Source organism: Gymnogyps californianus, chromosome 2 (genome assembly GCF_018139145.2).
Source record: "Gymnogyps californianus isolate 813 chromosome 2, ASM1813914v2, whole genome shotgun sequence".
NCBI classification, from domain to species: Eukaryota; Metazoa; Chordata; class Aves; order Accipitriformes; family Cathartidae; genus Gymnogyps; species Gymnogyps californianus.
This window is the reverse complement of record NC_059472.1, coordinates 56,385,997-56,399,477: the sequence shown is the minus strand read 5'-3', so window position 1 is coordinate 56,399,477 and position 13,481 is coordinate 56,385,997. Positions and strand designations below refer to the sequence as shown.

Sequence of the window (13,481 nt, the reverse complement as noted above, 5' to 3'; positions counted from 1 at the left end):
TTTTTATAGAAACTCCTAATTTCTTAGCTCTACTTCTTTTGCATGTTGGTGTGAACAGGTAAGACCAAATTAAAAGGTACTTAGGCTCTGAACTTCCATTAGTTTTCAGTGGTGTCTTTTAGCTTAGATGCCTTCCGAGCATTTGGTCTGGACTTATTTGTACTGGTTTGAAAAAGTGGAGAAAATAAGGAAAGTGACCTATAGTTTTTCTGCAGCAGGAGAAGAAAGTAACATGTGGCCCTGTTGCCTGGTCTACATTCTGAAGTGGGAATGAATCTGGACGTTCTGCATTTGAGCTAGCCAAGACTTGTACTGGTTTTGGCTGGGATAGAGTTAAATTTCTTCATAGGAGCTTGCATGGTGCTGTGTTTTGGATTTGTGCTGAAACTAATGTTGATAACACACTGATGTTTTAGTTACTGTGCAACAGTGCTTACACAGCCGAGGCCTTTTCTACTCCTCACACTGCCCTGCCAGTGAGTAGGTTGGAGGTGCACAAAATAGCCCCATACAAGCTACTATGAAGAATTTTAACTCTATCCCAGCTAAAACCAGTACACTTATGTTCAGGGGTGTGTTTTGCATTTGTAAAATTTACAAAAGGTCCTGTAGTACTTGAGGAAGTGCTCAAAGTTGGGTGGAAAGCAGAGGAGGGCTGAAGAGACAGTATTCAGTTAACAGCCTTTTGGATAGCTTGTTGGCGGATCATATGTGGGGCAAGTTAAAGACAAACATCTGCTTGAGGGGCTTTGTTAGAATGGGAATTTTACTGGGCTGGTGCTCCTTTTTGCTTGGATCAGTGTGTTGATGTTGAGAGTGAAAATGAATATGGAAGATAACTGTAGCAGTACTTTTCGTAACTAGAAACTGTTCATGTACTGTGACTTATTTTTATCACCTCTCTCTTTCCTGTTGCTATTAGTGTTGCGTTTATCAGGATGCTGCCATTTGAATGATCTCTTTTGTGACTATGAGCTGAGATGCTGGCATTATTTAAATAGTAAATGTTGCTCAGCATCAGTAGCAGAGGCATATCAAGCCCATTGTAGTGCTAAACTTAACTTTACAATGCACAAACACAGCAGAGTCAAATCCACACACCTCATGTTCTGTTTGAACTAGTATGAGACATCAAACATAAAAATATGAGCAGCTGCTTACAATTTATCATTGATATTTACATCTGATACAGAGTGGATTTAGCAGTTTGGTTGACTTAACTGGTTTCACGAGGCAAAACTTATCAGAACATTCAGTTCGCTAAATCAAAGGCATCAGACATCCAGTCAACTTTGCACGTTTATGTGTTAAGACACATAGAGTGAGCCATCGCCGTGTTATGCACCATCTAAGATGGCATCTACATTGGACCACTTACTGTAGGAGTATTAGGGGAGAATAAATATAGAGGGGAAAGAGGGGAACATGGAATGTGAAGTTGAGGTTGAGAGGAGAGAAATGGAGGAAGTAAAACTGGTGGTTGATATAATGGTCAGCATTTTTTTTTTTTTTTATTCATATGTTTGATAGCAAAGTAAAAATAATTATGTTAGTGACAATAATTATGTTGTTATTTTGACAGTTTCCTCAATTTATGCTTTTAAATTTGTAATATGATCCACAGACTTTAAAATAGGCAAATAGGACCCTGTCATCGAATTAATTTCACGGAATATGAGAGTGATGTTTTTTTCTCCCCAGTTGGTTATGTCACAACTTAACTGTATTAATTTAAGTTCTGTAGTTTAGAAATCGATCCGAGTGCAGTGGTTTAGCTCCCTAGTGAAGGGTGCAATTATAATGATACAAAAAGAAAATTAATGCAATTCATTTCCTGGAACGAGGGGTATCAGTGTAACTTATTTTGTGTGTGGATGCTGCAGAATGTGTTTGTTGCTTCAAAGTATGTCTTGAGTCAGCCCTCCGACAGTAGGAGCTCGCATACAACAAAATGTCATATGAGGAGCGGCTAAGGACTCTGGGCTTGTCTAGTTTGGAGAAAAGGAGGCTGAGGGGTGACCTCATTGCTCGCTACAGCTTCCTGAGGCAGGGAGATGGAGAGGGAGGTGCTGACCTCTTCTCCCTGGCATCCGGTGGCAGGACGTGTGGGAATGGTTCAAAGCTGCCTTAGGGGAGGTTCAGACTGGACATTAGGAAGCATTTCTTTACCAAGAGGGTGGTCAAACACTGGAACAGGCTTCCTAGAGCAGTGGTCAATGCCCCAAGCCTGTCAGTGTTTAAGAGGCATTTGGACAATGCCTTTAATAATTTGCTTTAACTTTTGGTCAGTCCTGAAGTGGTCAGGCAGTTGGACTAGATGATCGTTGTAGGTCACTTTGACTGAAATATTCTATTCTAAAAAGACTTGTCTGTGTGAGAAAGGTGAATGGCGTAACTATAAACACAGGAAGACCTCTGGTTTTAGTTGGATCGATGGGTTGAATTAAAGACCTATGAGCGTGTCAAAGGATGTAGCGTGTTCCTTGTTAACTTAACCTGGCATAAAATCCTAACTTGCATTATGAGTGCATTTTTACCTTTCCCCAACCTTTCCTGTGAAAATAAAACTGATGCTTGCAAAAAACCAAACCAAACCAAGAAAAAAAAAAAAACCAACCAAAACCCAACCAAACCCACAAACCCAAACCAAACACAGGTTCAAACAGTTGTGTAAACCTGGGGTTGCTAAGTGCTTTCCCTTTGTGCTGCAATAGCTTTCTGCAGCTGACCTTTTTTTTTCTTGAGCCTTCCCCTCCTCCCCCCCTCAGTTTGTTATCCTCTGCCTTAGGCATATCCAAGGGCACTAGTTCCTCTCCCCAGATTGCTCTTCCATCTACTTTGTCTCGCAGCTCCTAGCGTACTTTCTTGCCCCTATGTCCCAGATTCTTATGCCCTTGCTCTTTTCCCATCACTTCTTCATTTGATTTCTGGCAAGGATTTCATGTCCTATCAGCAGCTGCAGAATTTGGACCCTCCTCCAGGGGTGGGATTTATTTATGACCAGTTAAACCACGTGCATTGGTTCTCTACCTAGAAAATGGGAGAATTAGTTTGTTGGTAAAGGGATGCTATTAACTCAGTTTAGGTCTAAAAGTATTACTGTTATGGAGAGCTTGGTGTTACATCTTTTGACATTTGAAATATGTTAAGACGTTCAGAAAAAGGTAGCTGCTTGTGTATTCTGAATGTTGAAGATAATGATACAACGTCTGATAACCAATTTATGTAACATAGTATAATTGTATAGAAGGTAAGAGGACAATAATCTTTTCTTTCCTCTATAGAGTTCACTTTTTAAAAAATCATTGTTGGACTTTTAGACCTGTCTGTCTTTGTCTTCTGTCCATCTCTATTTGCCAGTTTTCAAAAGGCTTTTCAGAGAAACTTGGATAGACTGAAGAATAGTTGTAGTGTACTGTAGCGTTGTGTTTTCAGGAGTAAAGCAGGTGACGTGGGATAGTTCTTGCAAATAAGTGAATGCATTTGCAATACTAGCAAATAAGTGATTGCATTTGCAGGCTAAGGTGTTTGTTATGGGACTGAGTTTTTGAGCAGTTTAGAGGGCATATGGAAGCCAGAAAAGGTGGTAGTTAAAGTCCTAATTCTTCAAGTAGCTCTACAGAGCAGGGATGGACTCCTATTCCATTTCATTGTGGTTCCATGTTGATAAAGGTGTCTATATAAAGTTCCCTATTGATGCGCTGGTTGGTTATGCAATAGGTGAATTGTGCCTATTTTAATTGGTGGTCGGATATAGCAACACACATCTGAACTTTTTAGCATGCTTAATTTAGATTTTTCTTTTTTAAAAAAACTTCTTTTTTTGTTCTGTTAGATTATGTTGTATTAACTCTTTATCTCTGGGCTAACTTTAGTCTATGCGTCTTCAAAAAGCTGACTTTAGAATTGGCTAAAAGTCATTTGCTTAATAAAAATATAAGGTATAAAATACTGTTTGTCAGCTAAAAATATCATGAACCTTGGATGTTTAGTGAAACGTCATATGTGGGAAGTTAGAGAAAATTACTCAAAATCCATTTAGTCCGATTTATATGTAATCAATCACTTGTATAGAAAAGGCTTTTTGGGGGTTGGGGAGAGCTAGGGAGAATGATGGAGTGCAGTTATTAAATATGTTGTCAGTGGGACCTTGCCTAGGCTTCTGTATTTAAGACCAACAACAGACATCATTTTAGTGTTAAACTACTGTGATTATAAGGAATATTTCTGATGTCTCTGATAGTTGGTGTGGATGACTACAGCTCAGAGTCTGATGTGATTATTATACCTTCAGCCCTGGACTTTGTCTCACAAGATGAAATGTTGACGCCTTTGGGAAGACTGGACAAGTACGCTGCAAGTGAGAACATATTTAACAGGTATGCTTTTTAAATGTCCTGTCTGGCTAATGGTATGCAAACTATTAATCTGATTCAAATCTGACTGAAGTTAATTTGCATGAAATACAAATAATCTAAAAAAACCCAACAATTTTACAAAATTCTTCAGTTTCCACTCCTCCTTTTGTTTGCTGATACTCCGTCTAGTTACAGAGAGCAAAATATTAATGATAACAGAAAAACATTTGCTTACCTTTTAAGTAACCGTAGTTAGGACTTCTTGAACTTTTTCATTAATTGGACCACATCCTTTTAGGTTTTCTTGTGGATGCTAACATTCCTGTTGACACAGGACTAGAAGATAATAGTAAACTGTATCCATAACTCTGTGTGGAAAGTGACTTTAAGAAAATACTTCATGAAAGGTCAGGAGAAGATGATGAACAGCACTGTAGATTGCCAGAGGAACCCAAGAAGTGTTCTGCAGGATCATCCTCATCCTTAGTTTACAGTTTGGGTATTGCTGCTTCTGGTTATTGAAAATGAAAAACTGCTGAAAAGAAAGTCTTAATCTTGCTCACTTAATACTGTGGTCTGCATTTTCCTTGTTTTATTTCTGTAATGACACTGAACTAGTCGTTTCATTTAAAAGCATAGGTATTGTAGCATTCTTCAGACAGACCCCCACCCATCCCCTGCACACAGACACTGTGCAATGGAATGGAGAAACTCAAAATCAGAATTTATTTTAATTGTAACTTTAAACAGTTACAAGATCAGAGATGTATAAAATATATTAAGGTTGAGGTTTTCTGGTGGTTTATTTTAACGTGGTTTAGTTTGGGCTCCAAGTAAATCTTTAATAAAGCAGGTTTGCTTTTATGTTGAATTCTTAATTCAGTAGTATGCAGAAGATTAGTCTATGAACAACCACCCTGTAGGTTAGCCTCTATTTTGTTGTTCGTGGCCTGAGTTCTGTAAGGATTTAGCCCTGTGCTTAACTTTAGTTATGTGAAGTGTACTTAAAATTCCATACTACATGTATGAACATAGCCCAGTTTGGAACGCGTTCATTCTGATTGAACTGAAGCTAACAATTATGCAATGGTTTCTCTTATAACCTGCATAAATCTGTATGCATAAATTAGTTCTGAAATGCCTGATTTTAAAGTTTCCTGTTTTCCTGAAATCCAAAGTTTGTGGTATTCTACAATTTGAGATTAAATCAGCAATTTGCCAACCAGGAGGGAGTTTTTGTGTGTTTGACTTTTCATGGGGAGGGAGGGAAGAGGAGCCTTTAGGTCTATAGGTGACAATTATGTAATAAAAGGAGTAGGGAGGAGAACAAAGTCAGAAACTCGAGTTGTGTGACTTGAATTTTAAACAAGAATAGTGGTCCTAATATTGTAATTGCCCATTTAAGAAAAACTGTCTCTCTGAGTCTCTCAGTATGGATTGCATGGGGTGTGGGGCTGCATAAGCTTGAAATCTTTTTGATGACTCTGTCCAGCTTTATGCATCCTGTTCTTGCCTGTGCTTTTCTGCAGGGGAAGATGGGTGGAGTAACTATAGTTTTCCCTGGTGGTTTTTTTTTGTTTTTTTTTTTTTTTTCTTTTTGTATTTGCTTGTTTGGGATTTTTTTGCTAGTATAAATATGTTGTTTAATCCTAGCACTCTTTGTAGGCCTACAGTGTTATGTAGCATAAGAAAATATAGAAAATAGCATTTGATAGCCGTTAGTGATATAACTGTGAGTAGCAGTTATATCACTGTAAGGGATAGAGAGTAACTATTGCAGGCAGTTTGTGATGATTCAGCACTGGTCAGTCTCAGGAATAATTGGAGAGATTTTTGCTAGACAGATGAACTGGAGCATTTCATAGGGAAAAGATAAGAATAAACAACTTAAATGTAACTTAATTTATGTCTCTTAGTATGGTATAATCGCATCCAATTACTTATGTGTAGTTTAACATTATTTTATATTATGAGTGAGTTAATAATGTTTCGGTTGTTTCTGTGACCTTGAACCTGCATTTGTGTGGAAGCACAAAATTATATGAATTTATAATTATATCAAATTATAGATGCCCAAACCCTTGAAACATAATCATTGAGCCTGGGTAAGTTAGGGTAAGATTTTTTTTTTTTTCTTTAAATGGATGAATTTGCTTTTAGTGTGTTTTTTTGGAAAAAAATCTTTAAATTTAATTTTAAGTATTATTTCTCTTTGCATTTGTTATCATTTTCAATCTGGTTAGTCATCTACATATGTGTCATATTTGCAGTGTGTGATTATATTGAATAGTTAAAGTGAAGTGATTTTTAACAATTACTACAAAAGCCTAGTCTCCTTTGAGTGGATTCCTTGAGCACTCGTGATTTCTCAGCTGGTGTCTGAAGGTCAAAGCCAGTTGCTCTGAGATGGAAATGGATCTATGTCTGCATCCCGAGAAATTTTAGCAGATCGAACTTGGAATTCGCAAATAAGAATTGCTTCTTCATTTAAATATGCATGATTTTTGACAGGATGAACTGAAAAAAAGAGAGTGAGGTAGGGAATCCTTTAACAGCTTCCCAAATGGTGGAAGGAGTTGCTGTGTGACAATTTTTGGCATGTTATGGTCTACATCCTCACTGTTTTAAGTGTTGCTGATCAGCACCACAGATGTTGTCTTCGTCTATGAGAATGGAGGGGAACCTGACAAATATTACAATAAATGACCCCTCTTGTATCTGAAAACCAAGGCAAGTAGGACTCTGGTTATGGTTTTATTAATGAAGAGGCAGCCTCCAGATCAGATTTGAAAAGCATCTCTAGCATATGTCTTAATAATCCAATATCATGTGGCAGCAAGAGTAGATGCCGAGCAGACAGCCGAGACCATCACCCTGAAACACAAGGTCTTCTGTGTCTGGTAGCACTGGTGTGTGTGTGCATGCATGCACGGATGAGGATTCCCTTCTGCTATTTGATTTAAAAACCAATTGCTGATGCAGATTGGAGCATAGCTTTTGTCTCTTCTCATTTTAAAAATCCTTTGTGGTAAGCTTTATTGCCATTAACTTGCTTCCATTCCTCATTAAGAAGGCTCAGAAGTATACAACACTCACCAGTAGACATATTCGAGTAGTGAGGCAGTTGCTGAACAACAGACCCTTCCTTTTGCTCAGCCTACTTTTTGAGGAATTTCTCTTCAAACCAAAGCAAATCTTGGCAGCAGACTCTCATTCATCAGTATGATCAGTCTTGGCTATCAAGACTATATCTACATATCAATGTAGATATTTTTAAGCTATGCTCTTGCCATGGTTCTTTGTGTTCTGTACTTCATTACTTCTTTGCTTTTCCCTTGGCAGAATACCTGATGTCTTTTGAAATAGTTTTTTTGAAATACTTTAACTTCAAAATACTCGTAGAGCAGCACTCAGCAGTAACTGAGGATATATTGGATCTCAGAGAGATTAAGCATAGGTGTGTGTACTCGCGTACAGTTTATCAGTAGCACTCTTGCTGTCTACAGTGTAGGTGAAGATTTGGCCTAAAGCATTCTGGGTAACTTGTCTTTTTTGGCTAAAAGATACACTCCTCTGACTTCATGGCACAGACATGTGGTTTCTGATATGGTCAGTAGAAGGCAGCTGCCTTGCTTTCTAGACTGCAGATGGAAGAGAGATTGGCATCAGAAAGGAGGCTGTACCATGTGTGGCAATGAATTATTTTAATGTGGTTATCTTATTCTCAACTCCAACAGTCAGAATATAAACCTTCATTTTACATGTCTGTGATTCTGGAAAATAGTCTAGAAGTTTTTAGACTATATGCTGTGTTTCAGGAACTGAGAAATCGATTTCTTTCCAAGGAATTAAGGGTAACAATAAATTTTTAGATGTATCAAGACTATACCATAAGCCTTTCCAGTTCTCCACTCCCTTTTGCAGAGTCAAGAACATAATTTTACTGTGTATTTAAAAACTAGGACTTGCATGCAGAAAGTTCCCCCACTAAAACAGAAGAATGCTGTTTTCATCCCTCTGTGCTGTAATGCGTATCAAAAACCTCTCTAAGACAGTATGTTTGGTGGGATGTCAGGAATCCTATCAAGACCTTCCCTAAAATAAGGCAAGGTAATTTCTTACATTTCATTTACATATGATCAGATTATAAGCAACAAGTTAATTGAGAATTTGGTTATCCACAGCTGCAGTTTTTTTTCTCCCCACTCACTTTCCTTCTGTCTGTGCAGCCTAGCCCAGTGTAAACTTTCTGTTCTTGGCGTATATGTACTGACAATAAAGAAATGCCAAACTCGTACCAAAGCCATGCAGGTGAAACTATAGTGGCATTCATTCTGACTAGGACACTTATCATAATTTTAGGATAAATTAGGTTATTTCTCCTAATCTTTAACTCTCCTTTCCTCTGTTTTCATGTTTCAGTCTTTGAGCCCACTGTACGTCAAAGAATAAAATTTAGTAAAAATGAAACAAATCTCAAACCACATTTTTTTGCGCACAAATTTGCAGATAAGTGCATACAAAAAAAATTACTTAAGTTTAACTTTCACAATATAGATTGATAAAGTTTACCTTGTAAGCGTACATTAAAATGATATAAGCTGAACTATCAAAGGACAGAATTTTCACAAAGCACAAAGAGAAGTCTTAATTACTTCAACAATACCGAATGTACCTCTGCGTATTTAGCTTTTCTTCTTAAGAAGGGTACAAAGATATTGATTTCAAAATTGGGAGTTTATTCAGAATATCTTCTGAGATTGTTTGGGGAAAACAGTGCCAAGCTGAGTTACTACTACCAATATTCACTTAAACATGAAATGTCATCAAATCTTGATTTATAAGTTCTGCAAAAATGGGCAAAAAAAAATTATCTTCTTTTCTTTCTCTTTTTTTAACATATGCTTACTAGCTAAATGCACTCCTTGTGCAGATGAACTCGTTTAAATTTTATAGTAGAAATTTATTAAAGGGCTAATGATGGTGATTGGTGCACAGTAGTCATACCACTTAGAACTCCCAGTATTGATTCCAAATGAGGTCAAAGGAGTGTATAAAAGGAGTTTGAATGAGCCAAGCAAAGATATTTGTAGCTCTTCTTGGAGTATATCATCACAAATCCTAATTATGTCTGTGCGTGCAGAGTCTTCAAAATATCTGTCCCCTGCATGTGGACATAAAGGCAGGATGTTTGTAATCTATCCCCATTTTATCCCACTGCTAATTGCAGTGAAGTGTGCTGAGATATCCTATCAGTTTTTCTACCATTGGACAAGCTCTCCCCATGCATGCTCCATGAAAACTTGAACTTTGCTAATTATCCTCCACTTCTGCACATAGTAGCTGAAGCACTTGTACTGCATGCTACATTCCAGCCTTTGACCTCTGCCCTTTCTTTGGCCTGTAAGCTATTTAATGGATAAATAGATGCATTGCTGCTTAGGTGGCAGTCGTATACCAAAGACATGTATGGTGAACAGATAATTTTCTTTGAGAGTTCACAGCTGTAGAGTTATTGATTTGAAGCTTCACTTGCCAGAGCAGCTAGCGGGACCTGGAGGAATCAGGTATGAGACCCGACTGAATGGGCAAGAAGATGCAATTCTGTTAGTTGTTGCAATGAAGACAACTCTGCTGGCACTGAGAATGTGTAAAGGTAGAAGTTCTTAGTGGAGCTTGGTATCTCATTAGAGGCAAGCACTGCACAAACCCAAGCCAGTGGCAGGAGGGAAATGGCAAGAAACCATTAATCCTAGTCCCAAATCGTGCCCTGATAACCAGGAGTAATGTGTAGTAACAGAATGTATGCCATTGAAATCACTTACATTGTCATTGTTAATGTTGATGGAGTCATTTCTGTCACACATGTACTTGAAGGAGTCTGATTCCCTGTTAGAATGCAGTTTATGGGGACATGTTATCATTATCCCTAGAAGAAACTTGCTCCTCCTCTTTTTCTCTGTCACAGGGGGTATCTCCTTGCCTCTTGAGCATGAAGCATGTCCACCTATTTGTGGTGTTTTGTCTGTGTTTAGACCAGACAGGTCATCCTTCAGAGCTCTCTTAAAGTTTCACAAATGCTCACCTGGTACTCACCTGGCAAGTTGCTGGGCAAGCTACCGCTTGCCTTATGTTATGCTAATGCTATGCATTGATAGTTCGTTGCAGTCCTCTGTTGTACGCTTTTTGTAGCTCGACTGCCAATGCTTGCATGAGAAGGAAGATCAAACTGCTAGACAGGGCACCAGGGACCCTTGCTTACTCTCTACTCTCTGGTAAGCGGAGCATGTTAAAGTGTGAGCTTGCAGGGCTCAAGTCATTCCACATTAGTTGCCTGCATGCTAACTCTCAGCCTGTGGCAAATGTGAGGTAGGTTTAGCTCTGTGTCCTATGTTTGCACCTTGGAGGCACAAGAAGAATTTTGACAGATTGTTGGGGATAGTGGCAGAACTAGGTCAGAGCACATAATGTTTGGAGGACGTGAGTGCACATCATCTCCCATAACACTGGATGGATGGAGTTAAGAGATTACCCTGTCATTACGGGCTGACTGCCTAGTTAGGCTTTCTAAAGTGAGCTTAACTTGCCCTGTTGCCTTTTGTTGTAACGCTTTTTAACAGAATCTGCTAAATGTAAAAGTAGGTCCACAGATTCCTTTATGAGCCAAAGAGGGAAATACCACCTGGATGCAGGTGGGGGCCATCTTCTACATTTAGTCCAGGGAAAAAGTTGCATGTCCCTTCTTAGCTTTGAATGGATTTCGTAAATAAGTCATATCTACTTCAGGTTAGGATTTGTGTTTTCATCCCCTCCTCTTGAGCAGAAGGTTTGTGGCCTTCAGCTTACAGGGTGGCTACTTCTGCATAGCCGTCTGTCCAACTCACAGGAACTAGCAAAGACTTACTGTGGGATCCAGCTGCCACAGTTCAGGATACTGCTAACAAAGCTCTATGAGCAAATGAGTCTTCTCAAAACTGCTGGCATAGTAGGGGGCCATTCCATAGTCCCCAGGAGCCAGATGGGATGTAGTGCTGTTTATTGTGGTTCCTTACTTGCTGAGACCAACTCAGTGGGTCAGTTGAGTTGTCTTTTGCTTTCCAAGATTACATTTAATATGTAGGAGACACATGCATCCAGGCAGGCTGGTTTATGAAAAATGCTTTATCTGTTCCTCTTCTCTTTTCAGAGGTGTCCAGCCCTTTAAAAGACCAAGTCAACTCTGCTTCTAGGTTAGTGTGTCACATAGTCTGTTTCGTTCCATTAGGATTTCGATAGCTGAACTTCCAACTGCCTATCAAGATCTCTGCTGAGAGATGTTGCGCTTCTACCAAGTTGAAGAGAATGAGGGAGAGGAAATTTGTTAAAGGCAAACAGTTTTTTGCAGTTTGTTTGTTAGAGGATTTTGTTCATCTGTATGTCAAAACAGTTTAGTTTAAGATAGTTTGCAAGTGGCCAGTGTGAAACATTTAAATTATTGATTTTCAGTTTTGGAAAATGGAACTGTCTGCTTAGCTTTGGGAATTCATGAAAACCTACTGCATTTCTCCAATTGCATGGAATTGTAAAGTTCTCAAGCTTCCCCTGTACACTAGGAATGTAACCATCTGTTTCTTACCAGTTTGTGACCATCGCTCACATTCACCGTTGGTAGTGAACATGATCAAGTTTAGCTATGCTTCTGCTCTTGTCTACAGCACTGCTGTTTGTTAACAGTGCTTATATCTAGGCTACATCTTAACAGTGCTTCCATCAGTCAGTTCTGGAAATATCTGACACTTGACCCTTGCTGCTCCAGCATTTTGATAAATTGCTCCGGGGCAGTACAAGAGCTAGCAGTGTGTTGGACACTGCTTCTTGGCCCATTCCACTGTTGGGACAATCCTGCTAGCTTTCTGAACTGATGTTCAACCCACGTTGTCCAAAAGGGTGAAACAAAAGAGTTATGCCATTGCAGGCTGTTGTTGAGGAGAAAGGCTGATTGCTACACATTGCCATCTGCATTGTTTAAAAACTTAATGTTTAGGGTGGTCTAGGTAACTGATGGGTATGGCTTTGTAACATAGGCTGCAACAGAACCTTAGAGGACAAAACCCCAAATTTGACTATATCTTGTCACTGACAAGTTAATCCTTAGAAAAATTTCTTGTGCATTAGAGGTAGTAACTGAGTGCATTCTGACTTGTTTCATATTTTCTTAATGTTTCATTTTCTACTTTGCTTAATGTATGTCCCAGGCACACATGGGCTAGTACATTTTATTTTCACAGTGTATACCCATTTTTCTATATAGCATTTGAATGAAGTTTAGCTTCTAAATGTCACTATCGGTATGGAAATCTTCATCTTGAGTGTTCATGCTTTTGTTTGTGAAATAATTTCATAATTCTGTTTAAAACTGTTCTGGCAACAACTGTGGTGTTGTCTTGCTTTGTATGGAACAAGGTAGGGAATTCAGAGGTGAGGATGGAAGGCTGCCACTGACTTCCTAACATTTAGCTCCTGTTTGCCCACTTGGCAGATGATTACTATTTTTTTTATGTTTGTGGTTGGTTTCTCTTATCCTTGTAAACCAAAGGGATACTTTTAATGTTACATTTACAGTTAACAGTTCTTTAGGATTATGTCAGGTGTCAGAATTAAGAATTCCCAAAGCAGAACTAACTAAATTTACTGAGTTAGAAGTGAATCTATGTAAAATTTTACTGTTTGGTTTAAGGAATCTGTATGATTGCACAACTTTTTGATTTGGCTGTATTTCTGGACACAAATGATGCTAATTTTTAATCTTTCTTGTAAACTAGGCAAATGGTGGCTCGAAGTTTGCTGGACACTTTGAAGGAAGTCAGTGATGATGAGAGAGATTGTATTGCTGTGTTGGAGAGGATCAGCAGATTAGCTGATGATTCAGGTAGGTAGCATTAAACATTTTACTGGGTTAATGAGGGAAAGGCAGAATTGCTAAACCTGTGTTCAGCACAGGACCAATGTGTTCTTTCTCATCTTCAATATTCAAACTAGGCTTCTGCAAATGCAATAAAATACTGTAAAATTTCATTTCACTAAATCATGCTCCCGAAGATGACTTTTTTCCTTACTATTTTCCTCAACAGAATTAAGCCCCTT

At 38.6% G+C, this 13,481-nt stretch overlaps 1 protein-coding gene across 2 annotated transcripts in view; it reads left to right on the top strand.

Annotated features, from left to right (window-relative positions):
- The window catches only part of PPP4R1 (protein phosphatase 4 regulatory subunit 1), a 68,803-nt gene that overhangs the window by 11,713 nt on the left and 43,609 nt on the right, over positions 1–13,481 (top strand). The window contains exons 1-3 of one of the 2 annotated variants that reach the window (XM_050891996.1): positions 4,313–4,379; positions 11,545–11,587; positions 13,160–13,266. In XM_050891996.1, coding sequence (XP_050747953.1) covers positions 13,164–13,266 — 103 coding nt within the window. In that variant the 5' untranslated portion in view covers positions 4,313–4,379; positions 11,545–11,587; positions 13,160–13,163. Of the gene's footprint in view, positions 1–4,243; positions 4,380–11,544; positions 11,588–13,159; positions 13,267–13,481 lie in introns of those variants that run through there. The other variant, XM_050891995.1, reaches the window with a different exon arrangement.